This window comes from Bombyx mandarina, chromosome 15 (genome assembly GCF_030267445.1).
Source record: "Bombyx mandarina strain Sakado chromosome 15, ASM3026744v2".
NCBI classification, from domain to species: Eukaryota; Metazoa; Arthropoda; class Insecta; order Lepidoptera; family Bombycidae; genus Bombyx; species Bombyx mandarina.
This window is the reverse complement of record NC_143221.1, coordinates 4809456-4834225: the sequence shown is the minus strand read 5'-3', so window position 1 is coordinate 4834225 and position 24770 is coordinate 4809456. Positions and strand designations below refer to the sequence as shown.

The 24770-nt window shown below is 37.5% G+C and overlaps 1 protein-coding gene across 6 annotated transcripts in view; it reads left to right on the top strand.

Moving 5' to 3' along the window:
- LOC114245449 (GTPase-activating Rap/Ran-GAP domain-like protein 3) overlaps nucleotides 1-24770 on the top strand; it is a 216169-nt gene that overhangs the window by 162992 nt on the left and 28407 nt on the right. For all 6 annotated transcript variants that reach the window (XM_089732744.1, XM_028177615.2, XM_089732745.1 and 3 more), the window contains one exon: nucleotides 9339-9408. In XM_089732744.1, the coding sequence (XP_089588870.1) occupies nucleotides 9339-9408 (70 nt within the window). The remainder of the gene's footprint in view (nucleotides 1-9338; nucleotides 9409-24770) is intronic.

Genomic DNA, 24770 nt, shown 5'->3' with positions numbered 1-24770 from the left:
TTGCTGTTGTTATTGCAGTAGTTGCCGTTGACATTTAATATTCAGACTACTATGTTTCGCTTTGAAGTAGTTTAAATATTGTTTACGATGTCTTTTGTGTTTCTGTTTCAGATGTCATGAAATAGGAAAGTTTATTTTTCATTTTGAATAGTAATAAGATTTCTAATATGTTCTGTGCGGTAAAAGGGTAACTATTTGTTAATAATTGTTTGGAAAACTAAGCAAGCTAATCAAGATCATATTATTAAGTAGCTATGATTGAAACGTGTCTAATATTTAAAATAATGTAAGCTGTAATCTTACTGATGGCCAGTTTGCATTCATTTCATCATATAGTTAATATTTCTTCGACCGTGTAAACTGTGAATTAATCGAATAATTAATTGAAAAAAAATATACTTGCAAATAAGTCAGTATTTTTAATTAACAGACAAAAATATAGTAAAATTTTATATATTGCCATTAATAATATAAATTTAATTGCCAAAGACCACAATGGATTAGAACTCATGTCTCAAGATGGGTTGCGGTATTAATGTTGCTTTTGTCTTTGGGCTCCAATAACAACTTAATACCAGGTGGGCTATGAGCGTTCACCCGTCTAAGAAATAAAAAATTTAATATATGTCGCATCCGGGTCAATAGTTCGGAATATCAACGATACACAAACGTCAAAGTGACAGAATGGCCGTGTCGTGGTTGACGACTTTTAGTAATATTAAGACGGTGGTTTTGATTATTATTTTAAATGATGAAATGTTGTTTTGATAAATATCACAAAATGAAGGGTAGACTCCGTAACGCCACAGTTATAAAATGGCGGTACGTGGACAGAGTCGTGGCATTCGTGTCAGACAGTGATTCCGTCCGTCTCAGCAGTGAGTCTCTGACGGTCAGTCAGTCAGTCAGTCGGTCTGTCGGTATGTGCAACGAAACTGTCGGTTTATCCTGTCATTGTGAAAGTTGTGTGTGTTGAGTTTCAATAATTATCATTGAAAAGTTTTATTGACTAAACTGAGTTCAATCGAATACGAGTGATGACGAAATTACCGCTCAGCCATCCCTGGCGCTGCCGCCGACATATATATAAACAAAATGTACCACCAACTTAGTACATTTTTTGAAGTCTACAAATGAGTTTATGTAAAAAATAAACGAAGCGTGTTTTTATTCTCGGCCTAACATTCCCAGACCCATTACTAAACTAGCGGAGCGCGTGTCTAAGGCACATCACTCTTAAAGTACCTGAATACTTTAAATCGCCTTGCAGGTATGGTGGTTAGTGAACCTGAGCGCTGTGCCAAGTACCATGTGTCTCGCGTTCGATTACTGGTGGAAGTGAATATGTTTAGCGTTCTGGAATCGAATGTGGGTATTCTTATCTCGTGAGCAGGATCAATTTCTTTTAATTTTTCCATTTGAGACCATACAGACGAGAGAGCCTTTGGGAGTATTAATCATGTATCCGTACCATTAAGTTCTTTTTGGGCGTTTACTGAATGCTCATCACCAGATGAACCATTCTCTCGCTTGCGTTCGAAAGCAATAAGAAGCCAGTACTAATTTCATAACAAAAAGTGGGACACTAAATTTTAATAAAGATTTTTTAGACTTTTCAGACAAACATTCTTCGTTCAGTTTAAATATTTACTTTCCCAGACAGACGCGATATAACAAAATGATCCTTGGAACGAACCGTATTTCGCTAAATCGACATAATCATTTCGGCCATTAACTCGGCTTATTCCTGACGATTAGACTTTAGGAACTTATTTTACATGTTTGCAGTGTTTTCAATTTTATTATATCATAGTGAAATTGAAACTTATTCTATTTTTCGGTCATTAAAATTGTCAGTTGTGAATGTGGCGACCCACCTTGACACACGAGTCTCAATTTAATTCTACAATGGCTGTCCCATCCTTCAGAGCTTTTAATTTTTAGAACCTATAAATATGTATATTTTATATAAACAAGCTCTTATAGAATTATAATAGAAGTGTCTATACCATATTATTAAAAAAAAATGTAATCACTTTCTTCCTTGACTCCAGTAAAACTTCATCAGCAATAGCGTAATATTATATACGATCAATCTTTACTTTCAATATTTAAAATATTCATAATTTTCCCGTATAAGCTTCATTTATACCTAAAGGCATAATAAGCCGCAGACACGTATCAGTACAGACATAAAATATTGTTCCATATATGATCTATCAATATATTAATATCAAGCGAACTATAATAAAACGTAGCGTCTTGGCAGAATCCACAAATGATTCGGTGTGAGTCTGCAGGCGTCTGGTGGTATAATATTATGATCCTGTTTATATCATAACAAAAAACAATTACCCACTTTGACACATAACATCAAAGCAGCAGCTTTACTCATAGTATCGTGTTTGGTAACCCCGCATGGGTGAGTTACAGCATCCTACCGCCATTTCTGCCGCGAAAGAGTCATGTCTTCCAGTTTGATGGGTGGAACAGAAGTATTGGCATGGAAGGTCATCCTCAAGAGGCATTACGAAGATGTGATGACTTCAATGTGGTCGGTCTTGAATACATAGGTGTAAAAATAGAAGTACTGGTCTCCAAGAAAGAACAATAATTTTCAAAAATTGGTCGAAACTGGGCCCTAATCCACGGACATCTCAAAATTTGGATTCATTTAGAGTTTTTCATTTTGAGTTTCTCTTTTATTTTATAATTGATTATTCGTCTTTAATGCGCGAATAATTTTACATCTTCCATTTAGTTTTCTGATAGCATTAATAAGTTCATCAATACTTGGCAAGTTAAAAACAACAATATCAAACAAAAGTACAGAAAAGCTGCTGAACTGTTTTATATTTGCCTATTATTTATTTATTAAAGAGTAATTAATAACTACTGTAGGATTTAAACACTAAATTAGGCACCACGGATGCTCATTGAGATTCATTGAAAGAGTAAATGATTTGCCGTAGTCTGCTGATAGCTCAAATATTTTTTTTTTATTGCCCTTGTAGACAGACGAGCATACGGCCCCCCTGATATTGATACTAACTAATAATATTATTGTGTGCATATGAGAAGCTTTTGTTGAATTTAACCTGCCAAGATCAGGTCTACCTTCTCAATATCGTAAAAGGAGCTATGATTTAATGCTAAACGCTATTCGTGGAAAGACTAAATTACTAATGTTACAAACCAATCTCACAACAGGATATCAACAAGAAAAGTCTATTAAATGTTGTTGTTCGTTCAATCGACCGTATTTACGATTTATGTTGATTCGAAACGTGCTTATTTTGCTAAATGTGATATTACTATTATAATTTTAAAATAAATTTGTAAGAACTCAATAAATGTTTTGAAGTCGTCGTGGCCTAAAGGATAAGACGTCCGGTGCATTCGTGTTGAGCGATGCACCGGTGTTCGAATCTCAGGCGGGTACCAATTTTTCTAATGAAATATGTGCTTAACAACTGTTCACGGTTGACTTCCACGGTGAAGGAATAACATCGTGTAATCAAACGAACCGCAAAGTTATAATTCAATCCCGCAAAGTTATAATTTGCGTAATTACTGGTAGTAGGACCTCTTGGGAATCCGCACCACCCTGCCTATGTCTGCCGTGAAGCAGTAATGCGTTTCGGTTTGAAGGGTGGGGCAGCCGTTGTAACTATACTGAGGCCTTAGAAATAATATAATAAAATAGAGGGAAAAAGGAGTAGAGGATGCAGCGTGGCAGATTTGGTCCTCTAAAGTTACTTGATTTGTAAGCTTAGAGGACCAAATCCGATACTGTAAGTAACAGTGAGATATATTGAAATTAATTAACTTTTTATTTTTTTATTGCTTACATGGGTGGACGAGCTCACAGCCCACCTGATGTTGAGTGGTTACTGGAGCCCATAGACATCTACAACGTAAATGCGTCACCCACCTTGAGATATAAGTTCTAAGATCTCAGTATCGTTACAAAATCACACGTATGTTCTGCCGTATTCACGTAGTAGCCATAGTGGTGGCACTTTATCGTCGGATTCCTTCGGTACAAGTACGTATCAAAGTAATTGGACGTGGCAAGCCCTTGTATAACTAGACGGTGATGCGACCTCGATCACGAAGCAAACATTCTGTTTAAGGACGTAGTAACGGTATTTTTTTTTTTGCCCTTGTAGGCAGACGAACATACGGCCCACCTGATGGTGAGTGGTTACCGTTGCCCGTGGATTTCAGCAATGCTAGGGACAGAGCCAAGCCGCTGCCTACCGCTTAATACTCTCCACAAGCCTCATTTGAAGAAGGTTATGTCATAGCGCTCGGGAAACATCGCGGAGGGGAGCTCATTCCATAGCCGGATGGTACGTGGCAAAAAAGACCTCTGGAAACGCACTTATATCTTAATAAAAAAGAACTGCTTTGTTCTGCTGATCGAAAATAACAAACGAAATTAATAAATTACCATTTGCATGTGAATTTGGTAAATACCATGTCTTAACTTTTAATTATACAAAAAATTTATTGTGGTATAACGCACCAATCATAATACGCCCTGCTGCCAGGCTTCGAAAACCTTCGCCCTATGAAACAAATATAATTATTTATAGAGTTAATAACATAAGGCGGCGCAGTGGGGATCATTGTAACGCGTTAAAATCACAGCAATATCGCGTCACGAACGCTGTTAGTGTTAATATCGTAGCCATACTGGCCGAACCTATAAATATAGGAGTAAAGATCATGATATGACTGCCCTACTGAGTTTCGTGTTATGTTCGCTTTTGTGTCGTCGTTTCCCATAGACATCACGCACAGACTATAAACCGTTTATATTACCCTATTACTAATAGATTTTTGTAATCGATATTTTAAGTGCTATCATCGCACGTAAAAGCTGTAAATAATCTTTGTGAGAAAATCTAATCTCGATACAAAATGAAATCTTATGAGTCTTGTTTATAACCTAATCTTTAGATCGATAACCATAATTATTGTAACCGTGGATACCTACTTGCAACGCAAAAAAAAAGGAACGTGAATAATAAGTTATTAATCCTTCAAATGCATTTTTTTAAAATCCCACTCTTCCTTTACTTTTTTATGTTATTAGATATATAAGACACGCATGTAAGTTAAATGAAGATGTTTCATGGTCGTTGTGTTATTATAATAAATAAGGCCTGAAGATGGCAAACAAACTTTTTAAAGTAGCTTACTGTTTACTTCTTCTCCAAGAAACGGATTTAAGAAAGGGCTTTCATGAATTTAGCGATTTTAAAACTGCACTCGAAAGCAGAAGAAACAGACAACACTCAAGTCGACCTCGGATAGCTTCCGTAGATGTCGACCCTCGTAAATAAAGTAAAGCCTCCGACTTACTTCCGTTCGCAAGAGGCCACTTTCCCCTGATTATACAAAGAGCCTATACAATTGAACGTACAAAACTCCATCTCGGCAAAATCGTACGTCGTCTAAACTTTGGATTTCAATTTATATTTACTAAATATTTGAACATTGAAACATGGCTTCTCGAATTACAATAAAAATATGTGTGGTGTCGTGGGACACCGGATAGGAACGAAGTTCCTTATTAACTAAAAAAATATTAATTTAAAGTTCTATTAAGAAAATAAAACTGCAGCTTTTCCTGGAGGTTTCGCACTGTCATTCGGTAACGTGCGAACTTATTGTGGTACACTTCATTCACGGTTGTTTGCATAAGAGTTAGTGTATTGCGCAAACGAACGCTCTGAGATCGTGGTCAATGAATGATAACAAAATATGTCATTTTTTGTACGTTATTACAAAGTTAAGTCGTACACTGTGTGCATTACTTATTTGTACGTTATTACAAAGTTAAGTCGTACACTGTGTGCATTACTAATAAAAATCTTACGTTACGGACGTTTTTCCCGGTTTGGGTACCCCTCCGCATCGTCCCCTAAGGAACTTCGTTCCAAAAAACTTTATTTTATAGCTCGAAAATCTATGCTTTAAAAATTATTGTACAAAAAAAATCGTTCCTGAAGTTTCGGATTATTAATTTATTCCGTGTGAGGATTATTAACTTAAAAGGAATAACATTAGAGCGTGAAAATGTGGAACAATTTTTTTACCTTTTTTTAAAGGTAAATTATTATTTAATATATTTCACTATTACGTTTACGGAAAGATAGATCTGCGGGCTCCGGTAACAACTTAAAATCGGATAGACCTTAAAGAAATTTTCCCCACCAACAAATAAAATTAATAAAACATCGATGGACCAATCACGGGTCTTTCTTGCAAATTCATCATCAATTGGATGGTACCACAATAATATTTACTGTAATGCCACGGGAAATACGTACGATTACCAAATTTTGCAGCCACACCACAATTAGGAGTGAATTTACACTGTAAAGTTCAGTACCACGGATTTTACTACATACTGACGTGTAAAAGATGGGTGTAAGCAACATTTCTGCAACTATACAGAAGAGCCATTTAAAGTTTAAATTTAGAAAAAAATATCATAACAAAAAAGTCTTCAGCTATTTGAATGGATGAAACTTAATTTAAGTTAGTCCATCGAACTCTTGATGCTAATACCAAATAAAATGTGCCTTTAATTACAAAATAAATGTCGCGTATTAAGTGAAATATCGCTTATACCAAATAGCCTTTCACCCCTCGATATGTTATGACACAATGACGATCAATAAAAGTCGATTCGAACCTTAGTTCACGCAGTGTATTAAAAAGGAAGTCAAATATGTGCACAAACTACTTATCATTAACCACGACATTAATATCTAACTAACCACAGTATGACATTCATCTTCATCATCAGCGTACAGATGTCCGACGTTGGACACAGGTCACCCCTAAATTGTGCTAGAATGTGCGACCTTATGAATAAATTATATGTATCATTTCATATAAATGTATGTATATTCGATAGAGTACATCAATAATTAAAGAAAGGTGTTGAAAAGTGCTAAGTCGGTGGGCGTTTTCTCTTTTTTGAATTAAAGTGGTATCGAGCACCATCTGGCTTGTCACGTACCGTTGTAAGCAATATTTGAACGAGCCCAAGAGGTCACGCGGGACCAGTGCACTCCAAATTATTGGAAGCTTCACGATCAAGAAAACAGCTGAGCTTAATAATGTCAAGTAAAAATTAAAATGCACGGTTCGAGGGATACACGTCTTCTTGAATTTTAATGAAATTGTCGCAAATTTTAATGAACAAGAAATAATAGGACGCTAAAATAAACCGGCGTATTTATTCGTAGCATTATGCCTAACTACAGCCGCAGAGCAGTCATACGTTACGTTTTAATGGTGGAATATCTTCCACACAAGAGAATTGAAACTTCGATTTCACATCCCACATTTTTCACTTTATGACGTGTACAGGCTACGGATATCACTTAACATGTGATTTCATTAAACCAACTATTATATTATTATGCCAGCCATAAATAAATAAAAATCGACAATGATACGAACCGTAAGATAGCAATAAGCTACATTTTAAGAACTATTTCACTTAAATATTGAATATATATTTTTGGAAGGATTATCAGTTAGCCAATCGAAAAATCTGATTTCAGTCGGACATATCTCATATTGTAGTTTTAAAGAGAAATCAACTGTTTCAGTGTTTGTTCAATGCGATGATGAAATCATCTCAAAAACTAATTATGCGATTCAGAATATTTGACATAACGAATGACAGCCTTTTATACTTTTAAAACATATCTACAGGGTAAAAACAGTTCACTTAACAACATATTCTACTCATACATCAGTTACGTATCTACGGAACATAAATTGTGAGCAGAAATAAGTAATAATATTGACAATTCATACAAAGTACTTCAAAGTACGCCACTTACTACAGAACGTCACGGCAATCCTTAGGATTGTCACGTGAACGTCAGTTCCACAGTGGATAAGTGACATGACTTTAATCTTTATTTTCAAAGACATATCCAAAAGAAACAGGATACTACTGAACTCAGCTTTGTGATTACATTTAATGGTAAATCTATTTAGAAATAGGTAAAAAAGAAAAACAGTTATGTTCCATTATGCCTCTCCTCCATCCTCCGTTTGACAACTGAGTTTAACTTTTTTTGCTTAAGCTTCTTTTGAGATTGATGAGATTTAATGTTGCCGAAAAATTAGAAATAGTTTGTACTTTTCATAATAATGTTTATTTCATACAAAATGAAAGGGAAAATTGAATACATAAAATAAATCGAATTCTTAAGATGCCCAGTGACTATGATCGAATTACCCAAAACTACAACTAAATATATGACGGGTAGTTTGAGCTTTTATCACGTAAATAGTCTTTGGTGTCCATGTTTAATCACGTAAATAGATCTTGGATTGATTCACATGTTACTCTTGGGGTGTATTTAGAACGATTTAACAAATCTATATTACATCTCTATACCTATATATAAAAATGAATTGCTGTTCGTTAGTCTCGCTAAAACTCGAGAACGGCTGGACCGATTTGGCTAATTTTGGTTTTGAATTATTCGTGAAAGTCCAGGGAAGGTTTAAAATGTAGATAAATATGAAAATGATCGGAATTAAATAAAAATAACAATTTTGTTTTTCCTTTGATGTGTCCCCCGTCGGACCGATTCCTTTTGTTTGTTTTAAGTTTATTTTATACAAAAGTTTAGGTCTTTTATTTATCGATTGAGGCACTACGAAGTCTGCCGCGTCAGCTAGTAAGCAATAAAATCTACACGCATTAATCGGATGAAAACAGATTACTACTGGAGCACGGCAAGTTTCACGGATCCACGTTGGCAGCACCGTTCGGTGCTCAATCCAAAAGTGAGGTTAAGTTTTTTTCCTATTATAAATAATCTCGATGGAGTTACATTGGCTTCATCAAGCGTGTAAGCGAGCACACAGGGCTTAGCCTAGAAATCATAGATTATACACTTAATATATTAGAGACTAGAAATGAAGTTAAATTATCAAGTGACACTGTTATACTCGCGCTCAAACTCAACTGACATTGACATCTTCCTTAATGCTGCCAACGTCCATTTCCGAACACGCCAAGTCGGTTCGGACCTGACGTTCCACGACATAAGTATAATTAGTTTGTTAAGTTGTATTATTTGTGCCTTTAAGGATGTAGGTACTGTATGGTGGTACCTAGCATCGGTAATACTAGGGAGCACGAGTAAGAAGATTTCGACAAGATGATAATTATGAAATATAGTTGCTAACCAACCACTATAGTTGGACGGTACACAAAACTTGAATGACTTTTGGATTTCAGTTTACTTTTTACGATATTGTTAACAACTCATATTTGTCAACAGCTCGTCGGCGAGTGAGCTGATAACAAGACGCGGCGTTTTTTCCAGACGACAATATGGTTCCGTTGAACAGGTAAGAAAACTATTATTTTAGCATTTACTAAATAAATTACGTAATTATTCAATATTCAAACGAGGCTGATGGAGAGTATTAAACAGTAGGCAGCGGCTTGGTTCTGCCTCTGGCATTGCTGACGTCCCTGAGTGACGGTAACCATTCACCATCAGGTGGGCCGTATGCTCGTCTGCCTATACGGAAATAAAAAAAATGTACTTTTGAATAAATAATGTTGAGAAATGTGTAAAATCGACAATCGAAAGATAAATATAACCACCTGAATCATCTAAATTACAATACCTGGGTAATTGTTTTTCTCAGCGATCACAAATTAAATGCAGCAAATAGGTAAACTATTTTAAATTTATGTTCTTCCACGAAAGCGACATAAAATTACCGTGCTCATTTTCTTGAAAATACGCAATTGTTTGTAACATCACTCTAATTTTTGCAGTTCTGAGTAATATCGGGGCTTAATACAGACATCATGATAATTTTTAATGCAATTTAAAAGTTGGATTACAGCAAATTTATTGATGATAGATTTAATAAAATAAAATTTAGTACATACTTTGACGTAGTTCCATTGTAAAAACAGGACTATAGGAACCGCTGCCAAATGCTAGATTAGCCCAAGCACTGTTTCACACTTTTATAATTCAAATAATATATACATAGATACTATTTCTTCGTCAAAACAAATTCAAACAAAGCACCTGCAAACCCATCTCTGTGCTAAGCGTATATCGACACTAATACGTCCATCGACTTTAAAAAAAAATTAATATTATTAAATATTATTTATGCTAAGAAATTGTAAAAATATTTCACAAGTGGAAGGCGAACCGGCAAAGATTTTATGGCTGTATATAAAACTGTAAAATTGCAGCGATTTTATTTTTATACCGGCGTCAGTTTAGTTCTACCATAAAAATATTTTTTAACAAAATATTATAGAACAGAGCTTGAGGTGTGTAGTGAATTATTAAAGTCGTAACACGCAATAGTGAAATGAAATATTCCGCCGAGAATTAGTTAAACAACAAAACACGTTTCACCTGATAACAGCAGTGTCGTGTCAATGAACTTTGAAATAAAAACTTTTTTTGTTGGAAATTAAAAACGAAATTAGAGATTCTACAATAATAAAGTTTCGAATGATATTTCTTATCATAGATGTAGAATCATAGAATACACTTAGTGTATAATTATTAACAACTAGCGACCTGCCCTCGCTTCGCTTCGGAAACATTAAAACACACATGAAATAAAAAAATAAAAAATAAAAAAAAAGTAGCCTATGTTCATCAGGGACAATGTCGGCTTCTAATGGAAAAAGAATTTTTCAAATCGGTTCAGTAGTTTCGGAGCCTATTCGAAACAAACAAACAAACAAATCTTTCCTCTTTATAATATTAGTATAGACAACATGAAATCCGTCATTTTATGGTAACTATACTTCATAATCATCATCATCATCAGCCTGCGGCAGTCCACTGCTGGACATAGGCCTCCCCCAAAGTTCGCCACTGAACCCGATCTTCAGTTTTACGCATCCAGTTACTATCAGCTGCTTTGCGCAAGTCGTCGCTCCATCTAGCAGGAGGACGTCCTACAATACTCGTTAATTGCGAAAAAGGACACCTTTGTCATGGGGCCGCAATTCACAGGAGTATCACTGCAACCTTCCGAGAGTATCGGGATACTTGGGGTCGACATTTCGAGCGATATCCAATTTCGGAGTCATTTGGAAGGCAAAGCCAAGTTGGCGTCCAAAATGCTGGGAGTCCTCAACAGAGCGAAGCGATACTTCACGTCTGGACAAATACTTTTGCTTTATAAAGGACCAGTCCAGCCTCGCGTGGGCCCATCTCTGGGCTCCAAATACCAACCTCTTCCATTTGACTCCATAGAGAAGAGGGCCGTTCGGATTGTCGATAATACCATCCTCACGGATTTGGAACCTCTGGATTTACGGAGGGACTTCAGTTCCCTCTGTATTTTGTACTGTATGTTCCATGGGGAGTGCTCTGAGAAATTGTTTGAGATGATCCCCTTATCTCCTTTTTATCATCGCACCTCCCGCCATCGAGTTCATTCATATTATCTGGAACCGCTGCGTTCATCGACAGTGCGTTTCCAGAGGTCTTTTTTGCCACGTACCATCCGGCTTTGAAATGAGCTCCCCTTCACGGTGCTTCCCGAGCGCTATGACATGTCCTTCTTCAAAAGAGGCTTGTGGAGAGTATTAAGCGGCAGGCGGCGGCTTGGTTCTGCCCCTGGAGTTGCTGAACTCCATGGGCAACGGTAACCACTCACCATCAGGTGGGCCGTATTCCTACACCTCAAACCAAAAGACACAACTGATTCGCAACAAACAAGCAGCCTGTGTAGGATTACTATAATAATCTATATTCTATCATCAGTAAAAGCGATTGCAGTTCGCGGACACGTCGGTGTCGAAAATAACTAGTCAGGTCATAAGTATTGTCACACAGTAAAAACTTTTCTTTTAGAATGCTGGCCACAAAAAAGTTTATTGAATTCGAATTTCAAATTGTTCATGAAAATAAAAATGTATACTTTTAGAATTTTACTCATTTTTAAATATGGAGTGGACGCTTAAAGAAGACCGTGTTGCAGTTATTGCGATGCATCGTTGCGGTTACGCGCCAATTCAAATTTTTAACATACTGAAAAATTTGAATATAACCAAAAGATTCGTTTATCGTACCATCAAACGATACCATGAAGACTCTAGTGTAGATGACAGGTCAAGAAGTGGTCGCCCTCGGTCTGTTAGGACTCCAGCAGTGATAAAAGCTGTGAAGGCGCGAATTCAAAGAAATCCCAAACGTAAGCAGAAACTGTTGGCCCTTCAGATGGGGTTAAGCAGAACCACGGTGAAAAGGGTGTTAAATGAAGACTTAGGGCTTCGGGCATATCGAAGAAAAACAGGACATCGTTTGAATGCTCGTCTAATGGACCTGAGACTGAAGAGATGCCGCGGTTTGTTGAAGCGGTACGCGGGAAAAAAATATCGGGAAATTCTTTATTCGGATGAAAAAAAATTTTTACCGTAGAAGAGAGCTACAACAAACAAAATGATAAGGTGTACGCACACAGTAGTGAAGAAGCGAACAACCGTATTCCGCGTGTCCAACGAGGTCATTTTCCATCCTCGCTCATGGTATGGTTGGGAGTTTCTTATTGGGGCTTAACAGAGGTACATTTTTGTGAGAAAGGTGTAAAAACGAATGCAGTTGTGTATCAAAATACAGTCCTGACGAACCTTGTGGAACCTGTTTCTCATACCATGTTCAATAACAGGCACTGGGTATTCCAACAAGATTCGTCGCCAGCTCATAGAGCGAAGAGCACACAAGACTGGCTGGCGGCGCGTGAAATCGACTTCATCCGGCACGAAGACTGGCCCTCCTCCAGTCCAGATTTGAATCCGTTAGATTACAAGATATGGCAACACTTGGAGGAAAAGGCGTGCTCAAAGCCTCATCTCAATTTGGAGTCACTCAAGACATCCTTGATTAAGGCAGCCGCCGATATTGACATGGACCTCGTTCGTGCTGCGATAGACGACTGGCCGCGCAGATTGAAGGCCTGTATTCAAAATCACGGAGGTAATTTTGAATAAACTTTAGTGTCATAAGAATCTATGTTTTGTTAAGTTCATTTTGGTATATGAATGGTTACATAATGAATAAACTTGTTTCAATTATTTTACATTAAACATGTGACAGAATTTATGACCTGACTAGGTATAAGCCGTTACAAATATAGCAACACAACACGTTTATTCATAAAATGCGGTTTCGTCGAATTCCTGACTTGCCGTTCGTCGTGTCATCAGCGTACGTGCCAAAATGAACGTGTTCGGAATAAATTGCCAGTTCCAAAATATTTCATAATAAACATATGTTTTTTTTTCTATTGCCGATTCAGATGGGTGGACGAGCTCATAGCCCACCTGGTGTTAAATGTTTACTGGAGCCCATAGACATCCACAACGTGAATGCGCCACCCATCTTGAGATATAAGTTCTAAGGTCTCAAGTATACTCAAATATAGTTACAAGGGCTGCCCCACCCTTCAAACCGAAATGCATTACTGCCTCACGGCAGAAATAGGCAGGGTGGTGGTACCTACCCGTTCGGACTCACAAGAGGTCCTACCACCAGTATGTATATATGGGTGAACTAGTTTACGGCCCGCTTAGTGTTAAGTGATTATTGTTAAGTTGATTAACCAATAGACAACCCACCTTATTGCCGCTATATATTGCAAAATACCAATCATGAAATCAATCAACCTTAAGACCGAAGAAAGCGATGTTATTCTTGCATAATAGCATTCGATCATAAACGCGCGGCAAATGGGTATTTAGTTAAAAAATTAGTACCTGGCTGTGGAATCTGAGCCCCAGCATAGATCGGTCGGTATGGGTACACCGGCCATCTTCTCTTTTAGGCAATAGATTCGTTTTAAGAGTGATATTTTCTTTTGCAATACTAGTATACTCGTAATAACCAGGTAGGCCGCTAATTTTTTATGCGTAAAATTTGATGCGTATTGGCAAGCTTAGTTCATTCTCAAGATCTTCAACCTGTCAACGTCACCGTGCTACTTGCTACTACCATGGGATAATTATAAAATCACAAAAAAAAATCATTTTCATAATAATACCAATCTATTATTTAAATAATCTTCGTTTAAAATATTTTGAATACACAATTAATTACATTAAAGGCGTTAGTATTAAATAACGAAGTTCAATTAATTACATTAAACAATATCTAATCCAATAAATATTGACAATAGACCGTACATCCGCAGTACAGTAATTGTACTCATTGTTAGCTCACGAATGAGGACTTGTCAGCGTCGTGATGTTGATTGATTTACATGACCTGATGAACCAATTAATGTATTCAAGCGGAAAGTGGTTTCGTGATCATTAGTCGGAATATTCTATTGTTAATTGTGTTGATATCGAAACAGAGGACCCTGTGAACTAAACCATGAACAAGTTCAACATTGAAATTTCGTCCAAACGTCCAATATTCAAATGAGCTATGAATTTCATTTGTGTGGTTCAAAGCAAGGAAAGGCAATATTTTCTTTGGAGTAGATTGGGAAATACTTATACAAATTTTCTGAATTCACGATTGTGATATTTTCTTAGATATGACGTAGACGTGTTGATCATATCTGCTAATGCAAAGAGAAAATATTCCTTTGGATAGAAAATTTTACGTAGAACCGGTCGCTCCGACGATTTATTGTATATTTATGAGGTCTACCAAGAAAAGGAAAGTGTTTCTTTTCCCAAAACCATGATTTGTATAAATTTTGAAATATACTAATACAATATCGTTCAGTCTATGAGCTATAGTAAATACCAAACGCCGGATGAGTCTTTAGTTCTACCGTCCAGATGAACAGTAAATACAAAAAAAATAATCAAAATCGTCTTTCTATAAATGCGGCTAACTAAGAGATTCACACTCGGACGTCGCAGCCCACATTAAGATAATATCTTTGATAATATGATTGCAGCCTCGATTGCTTTTCGATTATTTTCCTTCAAACTGGAACGAACGCATGATAATTTCGCAGTAGAAATAACCAACAATATGTTGACAATCGCTAGTGTTGTAACGCCACATCCCCTATCACCGGGACTTATTATTATACAACGTACTTGACGCAGCCATGACGTTATATCGTTTATGTTATATAATGTACGGCGGAGGACCTATGACCTGGTTGTTTTTAAAACGTGACGTCAGGCGCAGGAAGATACCACTACCCTCATTACAAAAGCCTGCTTGGCGAAGAAAAACAACTTACCAGTAGCCGTTTATTTCTCTTTAACAATATTCAAGAAGTTCGCTCACTCCTGCGTTTCAGCTGATGACCCTATTTATATTAAAACTAAGGCAACATACAAGTAATATTTTGAAACAAAAAGTTAGTTTTTGTGGCTAGCTCGAGTTTTACGCTTAACAAATCACCCTCCAATGGTCCAAATACTGACTTAGCATTTAAATAATTTAACTTCGTTTTTACGCCGTAAATAGTATGTGCAATATACATATTAGAAGAATTACGAAACAAGTATATTTTAGTCAATGAATGTGTATTTTATTTTTGTTACTTGTTTTTCATCACAGCGTCTAAACTTAAACAAATGCTTGTGAAATGAAATGACACTTTATAACAATATAATAAACGGCGCCTTGCCCGAAGATTTTACCCACAAAAAGCAATAATCTCTCCTCTGCAAGGGATAATCGTGGCAATAAGTCTGGCTAATCCTCCTCCACCTTTAATGAAAGGGTCTTTCGGTGTTCCGTTAGACCGCATTGTTCGTTATGTTATGTAGCAAACTTTATAGGAGCATTCGTTACTCGCAGCCAAGAAATCTTATTCAAAATTAGATTAACAGATATGTGGAAATAAATAAAAAGTCCAAGGTTTTAATTTATGACATTGTATAAAAATTAATGCATATTAATCAGTACTAGAAAAAATGTTGATTTTAAATCACTAAAACCTATAACAGAGTCAAAACATCGTAAGTACATGAAAGAAAATATTGGAAACAAAATAGCAATAGAATAGCAAATAAAAAGCTATTATTATAAAAGAAGTAAATTTTAATATAAAATAATAACAATATAAAACTTTTTTTTAGAAAATTTTTTTGGTCATCATGTATTCCAAGTTTGTTTTATCATAACTTTCACCAAACCTTGGATATGACGAATGAGATTTCAAAGCTAACGGCCGCTTTTCGCTTAAATAACTACCTAAGAAATAAGAACTACATTTCTCAATTTCCATTTCGCCGTAATGCCTCTCCATCAAGTTTCTACTATGTTTTCATAGCTTTTACAACTTTGTCTGCTAAACTTGAGCGGAACGTTAATCTATTCGGTAAATTACTCTTTTAGTTTGCTTAAACATGAAATAAAAGGCTTAAATCTATCTCACACAGAGCTTCGCGATAAAGGAAATTTATTAACAAATATACATAATAAATTATTATATTTTATATATGCAGTACCTTTGTCGTATGTTATTAAAACATTAAAATTACCATTTTCACACTGCAGCATTTTGAAATCCATTCTGTTTAGATGATCACAAAAAAATACGTAGAACTAATTTAAGTTTTATTTAGAAACAATAAAAAAAACTATGAAATTGTTTTAATTAAAACAAAAATCAACACTTAAGTTTTATGTCACACACGAACGACGGCTCCGAAATATTTGTCGTATTATCTCAATCTTATTATTCTATAGATCTGGAATGCTTATTCACAAACGCTACCTTAAAGGGTCATCACTGCTACGTCGTATCGTCATTAAGTTTACCAAACACTTTTCCCGGTGAACGGTTTTCTGTTCTTACAAAGTAAAATTAACAAAAAAAAACACAATGTTTTTAATTTTTATGTAATTCTTTAACAGACTCTTTTATAAAATTTATATTTACGGTTACAATTTATATTTAATATATTTTAATTACATTTATATTTAAATTCACAGCGGAAAATCTCTCTTTAGATAAGGGGGCCGATAATTTTTTTAAAAGATTTATTTCTATTCTCATTTTTTCGTTATTTGCAAGATTAAAGTAATAAAATTCAAAGTCTTCTGTATTATATCACTAGGTCTGAACGTAGGCACGCATCCGACGCCTTGTATAGGCGATTAAGGTTATGATGGTGACGAGGGTTGTCGTGTCACTCCGCGTTGTTTAGTTCTCGTTTACAAAGGCTCTTTGATCCATAACAATTTGATATGAGACAAGTCATACACAGAGTGAGCAGCGTTGAGGTATGGTCGAGGCATCACTCTCCTCCTGAGCATGACTCTGCGATATGAATTGACCCTTATTATTTAGGTCGACCCAGTTTTTCCTAACTGACAGACGACGAAGCATCGAAAATTCATAAACATGAATAAGAGTATGCCTGCATCGAAAGCTTTTTAAATATCATATTACGACTAAATTAATAGACAACAAATGAAACAAACTGAATTGTTCGAGATGATACCGGCATCTCGTTTTTACCATCGCACCGCCCGCCACCGGAGTAGAGTTTATCCATACTACCTGGAGCCACTGCGGTCATCCACAGTGCGTTTCCAGAGATCTTTTTTGCCACGTACCATCCGGCTATGGAATGAGCTCCCCTCCACGGTGTTTCCCGAGCGCTATGACATGTCCTTCTTCAAACGAGGCTTGTGGAGAGTATTAAGCGGTAGGCAGCGGCTTGGCTCTGCCCCTGGCATTGCTGAAGTCCATGGGCAACGGTAACCACTCACCATCAGGTGGGCCGTATGCTCGTCTGCCTACAAGGGCAATAAAAAAATAAAAAAAAACTGAGCAGAATTAATTGTAAATTTTAATGTAATTTTAATTTATCTGTCAAAGTAGGCAAAGGCCTTCAAAGTGTTGTGTCTGCGTCCACTTCTTTTTTTTTTAAGTAAGACTTCTTACGATGCCATTGTTGCCAGTGTCGAGTTTAAAAAATCTTCAATTATTAAATACGTATCTATGTTCCCATTTGAAAAATGATTTGGTGCAAAATGAGAAGAAATCGATTTTTTGAGACTGTAATTAAATGGGATTAAATTTAATGAAACGAGATCAGATGCAATGAAAGCTGTAGTGGTGGCTAATAGGAACAATAACATAGTGTAATAGAATGTATAAGAGAAACGACCTCTTCACCATTTATATATTTTTTAAATTATCTATAGAATAATAATTATATATTTTTTTAAACCTTTATTAAAAATAAAACATAAGATAGTTAATATGTTACTGCCATCTACAGGAGCAATGAGAAATTAATAACAAATCATCTAGTGGCCTACATCCGCAAACAGAATGTGTGAGAAACGACATAGCTCGTTTTCTCCCTCTCCCCACTCTCGTGGAGTGGTTCGTGAGACGCTCCGTCTATTTTCTCACTCGCGCTCTTCCTAAGCTGTATCTTTTCTCCCTAGCCGTAACGAATCTGTCGCGAGTTAAATTTTACTCTCAATGCGCCTAAATAAGTTACACTTCAAAATTTTCAATTTTTGTTTCCACCGAGTAGTAAGCTTTAAATGACACTCTTGGATTATCATTGCCACTTTGCTTATTTCTAGCGACAAACAGCCTTGAGTGTAAAATCATGAGCTTTGGCCGAAGTAGAAATTTCTGTTTTCAAGAAATTGCTAATAGGAAAACGCTATTGCCTATTATTTTCCAATGAATCGCTTAGCGGCTTTTCGAGCCTTATGGGAAGAGATTGGCTGACCCCACACAGCCATGAGATGAGAGATAGATGTAATGCTCGTCAGTTACAATCGAACATGTAAAATAATTAAAATTACAAGCAAAAATTCACGGAGAACATAATTTGAGATAAAAGAAAAACAAATTAATTTTCATAAATCTTGGAAGAATGTATCCTCGAAACAGATATCTTTCAAAATTTCATTAGTGACTCGCCCTTAAAAGCAATCAAATATTCATGAGAGTTTTTTTTTTACAAAGCGGTTATCCTCGGAGGGGAATAGACATTCATAATTTTTAATATGATTTGAAATAAAAACGTAATATTGGAGTCTCTCGATTTGATTGATGACTTTTGATATCCAATCTCTGGTTGGCATATATTACACGGTATTTCCTGTTTGTATCTATTACATCATTGTTAAATATATTATTTTACGTATGATTGTAACTAGTCAGGTCATAAGTATGTCACACAGTAAAAACTTTTCTTTTAGAATGCTGGCCACAAAAAAGTTTATTGAATTCGCATTTCGAATTGTTCCGGAAAATAAAAATGTATACTTTTAGAATTTTACTCATTTTTAAATATGGAGTGGACGCTTAAAGAAGACCGTGTTGCAGTTATTGCGTTGCATCGTTGCGGTTACGCGCCAATTCAAATTTTTAACATACTGAAAATTTTGAATATAACCAAAAGATTCGTTTATCGTACCATCAAAAGATACAATGAAGACTCTAGTGTAGATGACAGGTCAAGAAGTGGTCGCCCTCGGTCTGTTAGGACTCCAGCAGTGATAAAAGCTGTGAAGACGCGAATTCAATGAAATCCCAAACGCAAGCAGAAACTGTTGGCCCTTCAGATGGGGTTAAGCAGAACCACGGTGAAAAGGGTGTTAAATGAAGACTTAGGGCTTCGGGCATATCGAAGAAAAACAGGACATCGTTTGAATGCTCGTCTAATGGACCTGAGACTGAAGAGATGCCGCGCTTTGTTGAAGCGGTACGCGGGAAAAAATATCGGGAAATTCTTTTTTCGGATGAAAATTTTTTTACCGTAGAAGAGAGCTACAACAAATAAAATGATAAGGCGTACGCACACAGTAGTGAAGAAGCGAGCAACCGTATTCCGCGTGTCCAACGAGGTCATTTTCCATCCTCGCTCATGGTATGGTTGGGAGTTTCTTATTGGGGCTTAACAGAGGTACATTTTTGTGAGAAAGGTGTAAAAACGAATGCAGTTGTGTATCAAAATACAGTCCTGACGAACCTTGTGGAACCTGTTTCTCATACCATGTTCAATAACAGGCACTGGGTATTCGAACAAGATTCGGCGACAGCTCATAGAGCGAAGAGCACACAAGACTGGCTGGCGGCGCGTGAAATCGACTTCATCCGGCACGAAGACTGACCCTCCTCCAGTCCAGATTTGAATCCGTTAGATTACAAGATATGACAACACTTGGAGGAAAAGGCGTGCTCAAAGCCTCATCCCAATTTGGAGTCACTCAAGACATCTTTGATTAAGGCAGCCGCCGATATTGACATGGACCTCGTTCGTGCTGCGATAGACGACTGGCCGCGCAGATTGAAGGCCTGTATTCAAAATCACGGAGGTCATTTTGAATAAACTTTAGTGTCATAAGAATCTATGTTTTGTTAAGTTCATTTTGGTATATGAATGGTTACATAATGAATAAACTTGTTTCAATTATTTTACATTAAACATGTGACAGAATTTATGACCTGACTAGGTATATATGTATGACGAGGGGTTTGGTCCAGAGGAACTTTTAAAAGCAGTGACGTCAGCATTGCTAACTTCACTGCCTTCACTATTCAGCGCACTCATCGCAAACAATAAAACACAACCAGAAACACACTAAACAATTTATTTTACAAGACACCAGAGGGTTCTCAAAATAATAGTTTTATAATCACAATTATAATAAAACAATAGGTAGGTACTCACAAGATATAATACACCAGCTCACCACGTCTTCACCGCCCGGCGCTCGAACAAAAAGTGTTTTAACATTCGTCTATCGTAGTTTCGTGCGCCAGCGAAATTAAACACTAAAAGATGGCGTAGGGCGGCAAAACGTCAACGCACTATTTAAATTGCAACTTCTCTAAATGATTAATTTTAATTACAAAAATAATTCGTAAACTAATTAAACATTTCGAAAGTAATTATGAACAATTGAATTAATTTTTAAATCTTAAACAAAGTTGAAACATCCGGTCTACAAATGGCGACGAATGTTTCAACTGTTAAACAACTCAATAATTTCATCAATTCATTTTAGGTTTTATTCTAACGCAAAACACATTCCAAAAATCATAAAACTAATTAATAACTAAAAACAACCAATTTATTCGACACAATGATTGATTTCATAATCAGAACAATTACATTTGTTAATTATCATGGACTTGCGTCGACACGGCCATTCTGCGAGACGGTGCGTGCTCAGCACCAGTCGCGGTTCCCGTAAAATAAATTTTGGTACACCGCAAATCATTAGGTTCATAAAGTTAAGGATATAAAGGAATGTGAGCAAAATAGTAACTGATTGATTACATTTCTGATTTGTTGACATGCAAATGCCCAACGCCTACTTACATGATTATATTTCTCGAACAGGCGTGCTGTGGCGCTGAGCGGTCATGTACGCCGTGGTCCACAGAGGCTCTAGGGGATGTAGGCAGGTCGATGCTAGGGCCTAGGTCTCCAATGACCGTGGTCCCTAGGGGCTCTGAAAGTTATGTAGTCTGTTACCGTAGCTATTGATGAAGCTCACAGGGATTGCTGCTGTGGCGCTGAGCGGTCTCGTACGCCGTGGTCCACAGGGGCTCTAGGGGATGTAGGTAGGTCGATGCTAGGGCCTAGGTCTCTCCAATGACCGTGGTCCCTAGGGGCTCGGAAAGTTATGTAGCCTGTTACCGTAGCTTATTGATGAAGCTCACAGGGAATTGCTGCTGTGGCGCTGAGCGGTCCCGTACGCCGTGGTCCACAGGGGTCCTAAAGGATCAGGGTAAGTCGATGCTGGGGCCTGGGTCTTATGTTTCTGACCGTGGTCCCCAGAGGCTCTGAAAATGATAAAAGAAGATACGTGTCGTACAGAATTTAACATCCTCAATAAATGATGCTGTACTACCTATGTACACTTAAAATGTTACACTAAACTTCTAATCAATGTTACACTAACACTTAAGCGTCCAATAACTGGGTGGTTTGTAATGTAGACGTTGATGGTGGTTCCGGTGTATCGACTACTTGGGCTGTGGTCTGTTCTTCGATGTCATCGTTGGCGCCCGTCGACACGGTCTCCTGTTCCCCAGGATGTGGAGTCCGGCGTAGCTGATAGTGCGCCACCTTACGTGGGCGCCCTCCTAAAAGTTCTGGCGGAACGGTGTGCTTACGGCGTGTCAGGAGAATAAGTGGCGCGCATCCTGTTACTGTGTGGGATGCAATTAAATGCAAGTTGAAGGGCTTCCAAGGCAGTTTTGCCACTTTTCAGTGTCATAGTTCCTTGTTATTGTAAGTGAATTTTTTCAAGGTACCCATTACTCATTCCACTTTCCCGTTTGCTCGGCTTACTCCTGGCGCTATAGCATGCAAATTGATCGCAATAGGCTTCGAATTCGCAGAGAAACTCTCGGCCGCCATCAATCACTACCTGGACTGAGGTCCCGAATAACTGCACGACTCGTTTCAGTGCTGCTTTAACTCTTGTCGTTAGAGTAACTAAGCAGGATGTATTTGGTAAAGGCGTCAATGATAACTATCACATATTCGTCCTGACCTTCAGCGTTTCTCGTACCAAGTTTGCCGGTAACGTCCATGTGGATTACTTAAACGCTGCAGTAGGTTTTTGTATTGGGTGGAGCTGTGCCTGGATTGCACCTGAAGGTCCCTTCAAGGTTCTGCATATAACGCAGTTATCTACAAACCGAGTATGGAAGGATCAGCGAGTAATTTCTTCAGCACGCCGTCCTCAAGAACGTAGCTGGGAGTTGGGTTGTCGGTTGACATGCTGTTTATCACAAGACGAAGAGTATCGTCACGACGTTGTTCAATTTGCAGCGACTCTGCGTCCTTGGTCATGATGTTGATCGCCATTTCAGTTGTAGGGTTTCACTGCTAGCGTCTCGAGTTCGTATGAATGGTAGCGGCTCTGTGTCAGTGGTACGCTAGCTCATGTACGCGACTGGATGCTGGCGTCCTCCAATGATCTGAATGAATACTGCGCCGTAACAGAGACTGCTCGCATCTGTGTAAAGCTCAACTGGTGCGTTTTCCTGAAATAATGCAAGGGTAGGCGCAGTAGACAAATGCATGTATGATTTTATTTCTGACCTCATCGTACCTTTCATTCCATTCCCATTTTGAGTCTTTCTTTGTTAGCTCATAAAGCGGTACCATCACACGCGATAAATTGGGAATGAAACGACGAAAATATCCGGCGAAGCCATTGAATTGCCTTACTTGTTTAGCAGTTCGTGGAATAGGTGCCCTCGTTAAAGCCTCCACTTTCTTTGGGCTAGAACTAACCTGTCCGTTTGTAATTATATTGCCCAAGTACTCGATAGAGCGTTTAAGGAAGGCAGTTTTCTCAATATTTATAGAAAACCTGGCATCTTGTAATGCGATAAGTACCCGTTCGATACGAGACAAACCTTCTGTAAATTCACTACATTTTGCTTGTACGTCCTCGACGTAGACTTGGCAGACCTGGTCAGGTGAATTTAGAAGGTCAGCTAAAGCCCTATTCATGCACCTCTGGTAAACGGAACATGCATTACTGAGACCGGATGGCACGGCCAAGTACTCGTGCATGCCGTCCGGTGCTACGAAGGCAGTCTTTTCAATAAACCCTTCAGAGATGGGGATCTGGTGCAGAGATGAGGATCTGGTGAAGCCCACTGCTATATCAAAAGTAGAGAAATAATAACCACCCGCTAATTGGTCTATTTGATCGGAAATCATAGGCAGAGGATAGTGATCCCTCAGTGTTTCTATTCAGCTCGCGATAGTCCACGCACATGCGATCTTTGCCGTTTTTATTTTTGACTAAATGATCGGACTGGAGAAAGGTGACTTGCTCTTTCGAAAAATATTGTGTTCAAGTAACTCTCTCATGAACTTTTTGTCGTTCAATTGGACTCAATCTATATTGCCTACGCTCAACACACTTGTTCGGGTCTTTCAAACGTATTTAGAGTTCACCGGTATTAACACGTGTGTGAGGGTAACCCTGCATAAAAAGGTGTTCAAATTTTGCTACTAACAACGTAAGTTCGTTTATTTGATCCCTATCCATTGAGTCACAATCCAAATTGTGAAACGTTTCGCTTTGTAATCGCATGTGGAAAATCGTGGGCTGATGAATCAATGTCACGTCCTTTGAATTCACCATCATACTTAAATTTGTATTTTCCACAAGATTCATGCCTATCAACATATCTGAACACACTTCATAATCCGGGACTATGTGGAAATGAAGTTCGACCCTTATATCATCGATCACGCAAATGGTTATCAACCTTGATAATGACACTACTGTAAACTGTCCTAAGCCCTTTAGATAATTAACGTTAAGACATTCGTTCTTTTACCCGGTAATTTTGAAGCAACCGATTCGCGTATTACCGAACATTGCGCCCCGCTATCAAAAACCCCGAAAAAATTTTAACCCCCCATCAACACCGGCATGGAGTTTAATTTAGGTACACCTACGCAATTAACATTCGAGACAATTGTTCGTTCACGTTTATAACAAGTTTCATATGTGTGACCTGTTCGTGAACAGAACGTACAGGTCGGCTTATTATCCCTTTGAGGAACGGTTTTATCATCATGATGTCGCAGTTGAGGGTTATCAGCCTTATCACGGTAACGGCAATCTCGAGTATCATGACCGGGCTTTCTACACTGTTGACAATAAATATAAAGACGGCTTATCCAAGAATCGTTCTCGTTTGACAGGGCCCTGTTGCATATTTGATGAACAAGGATAAGGTCGCTTACTGCGCTTTATTGAGAAAGCTACAGA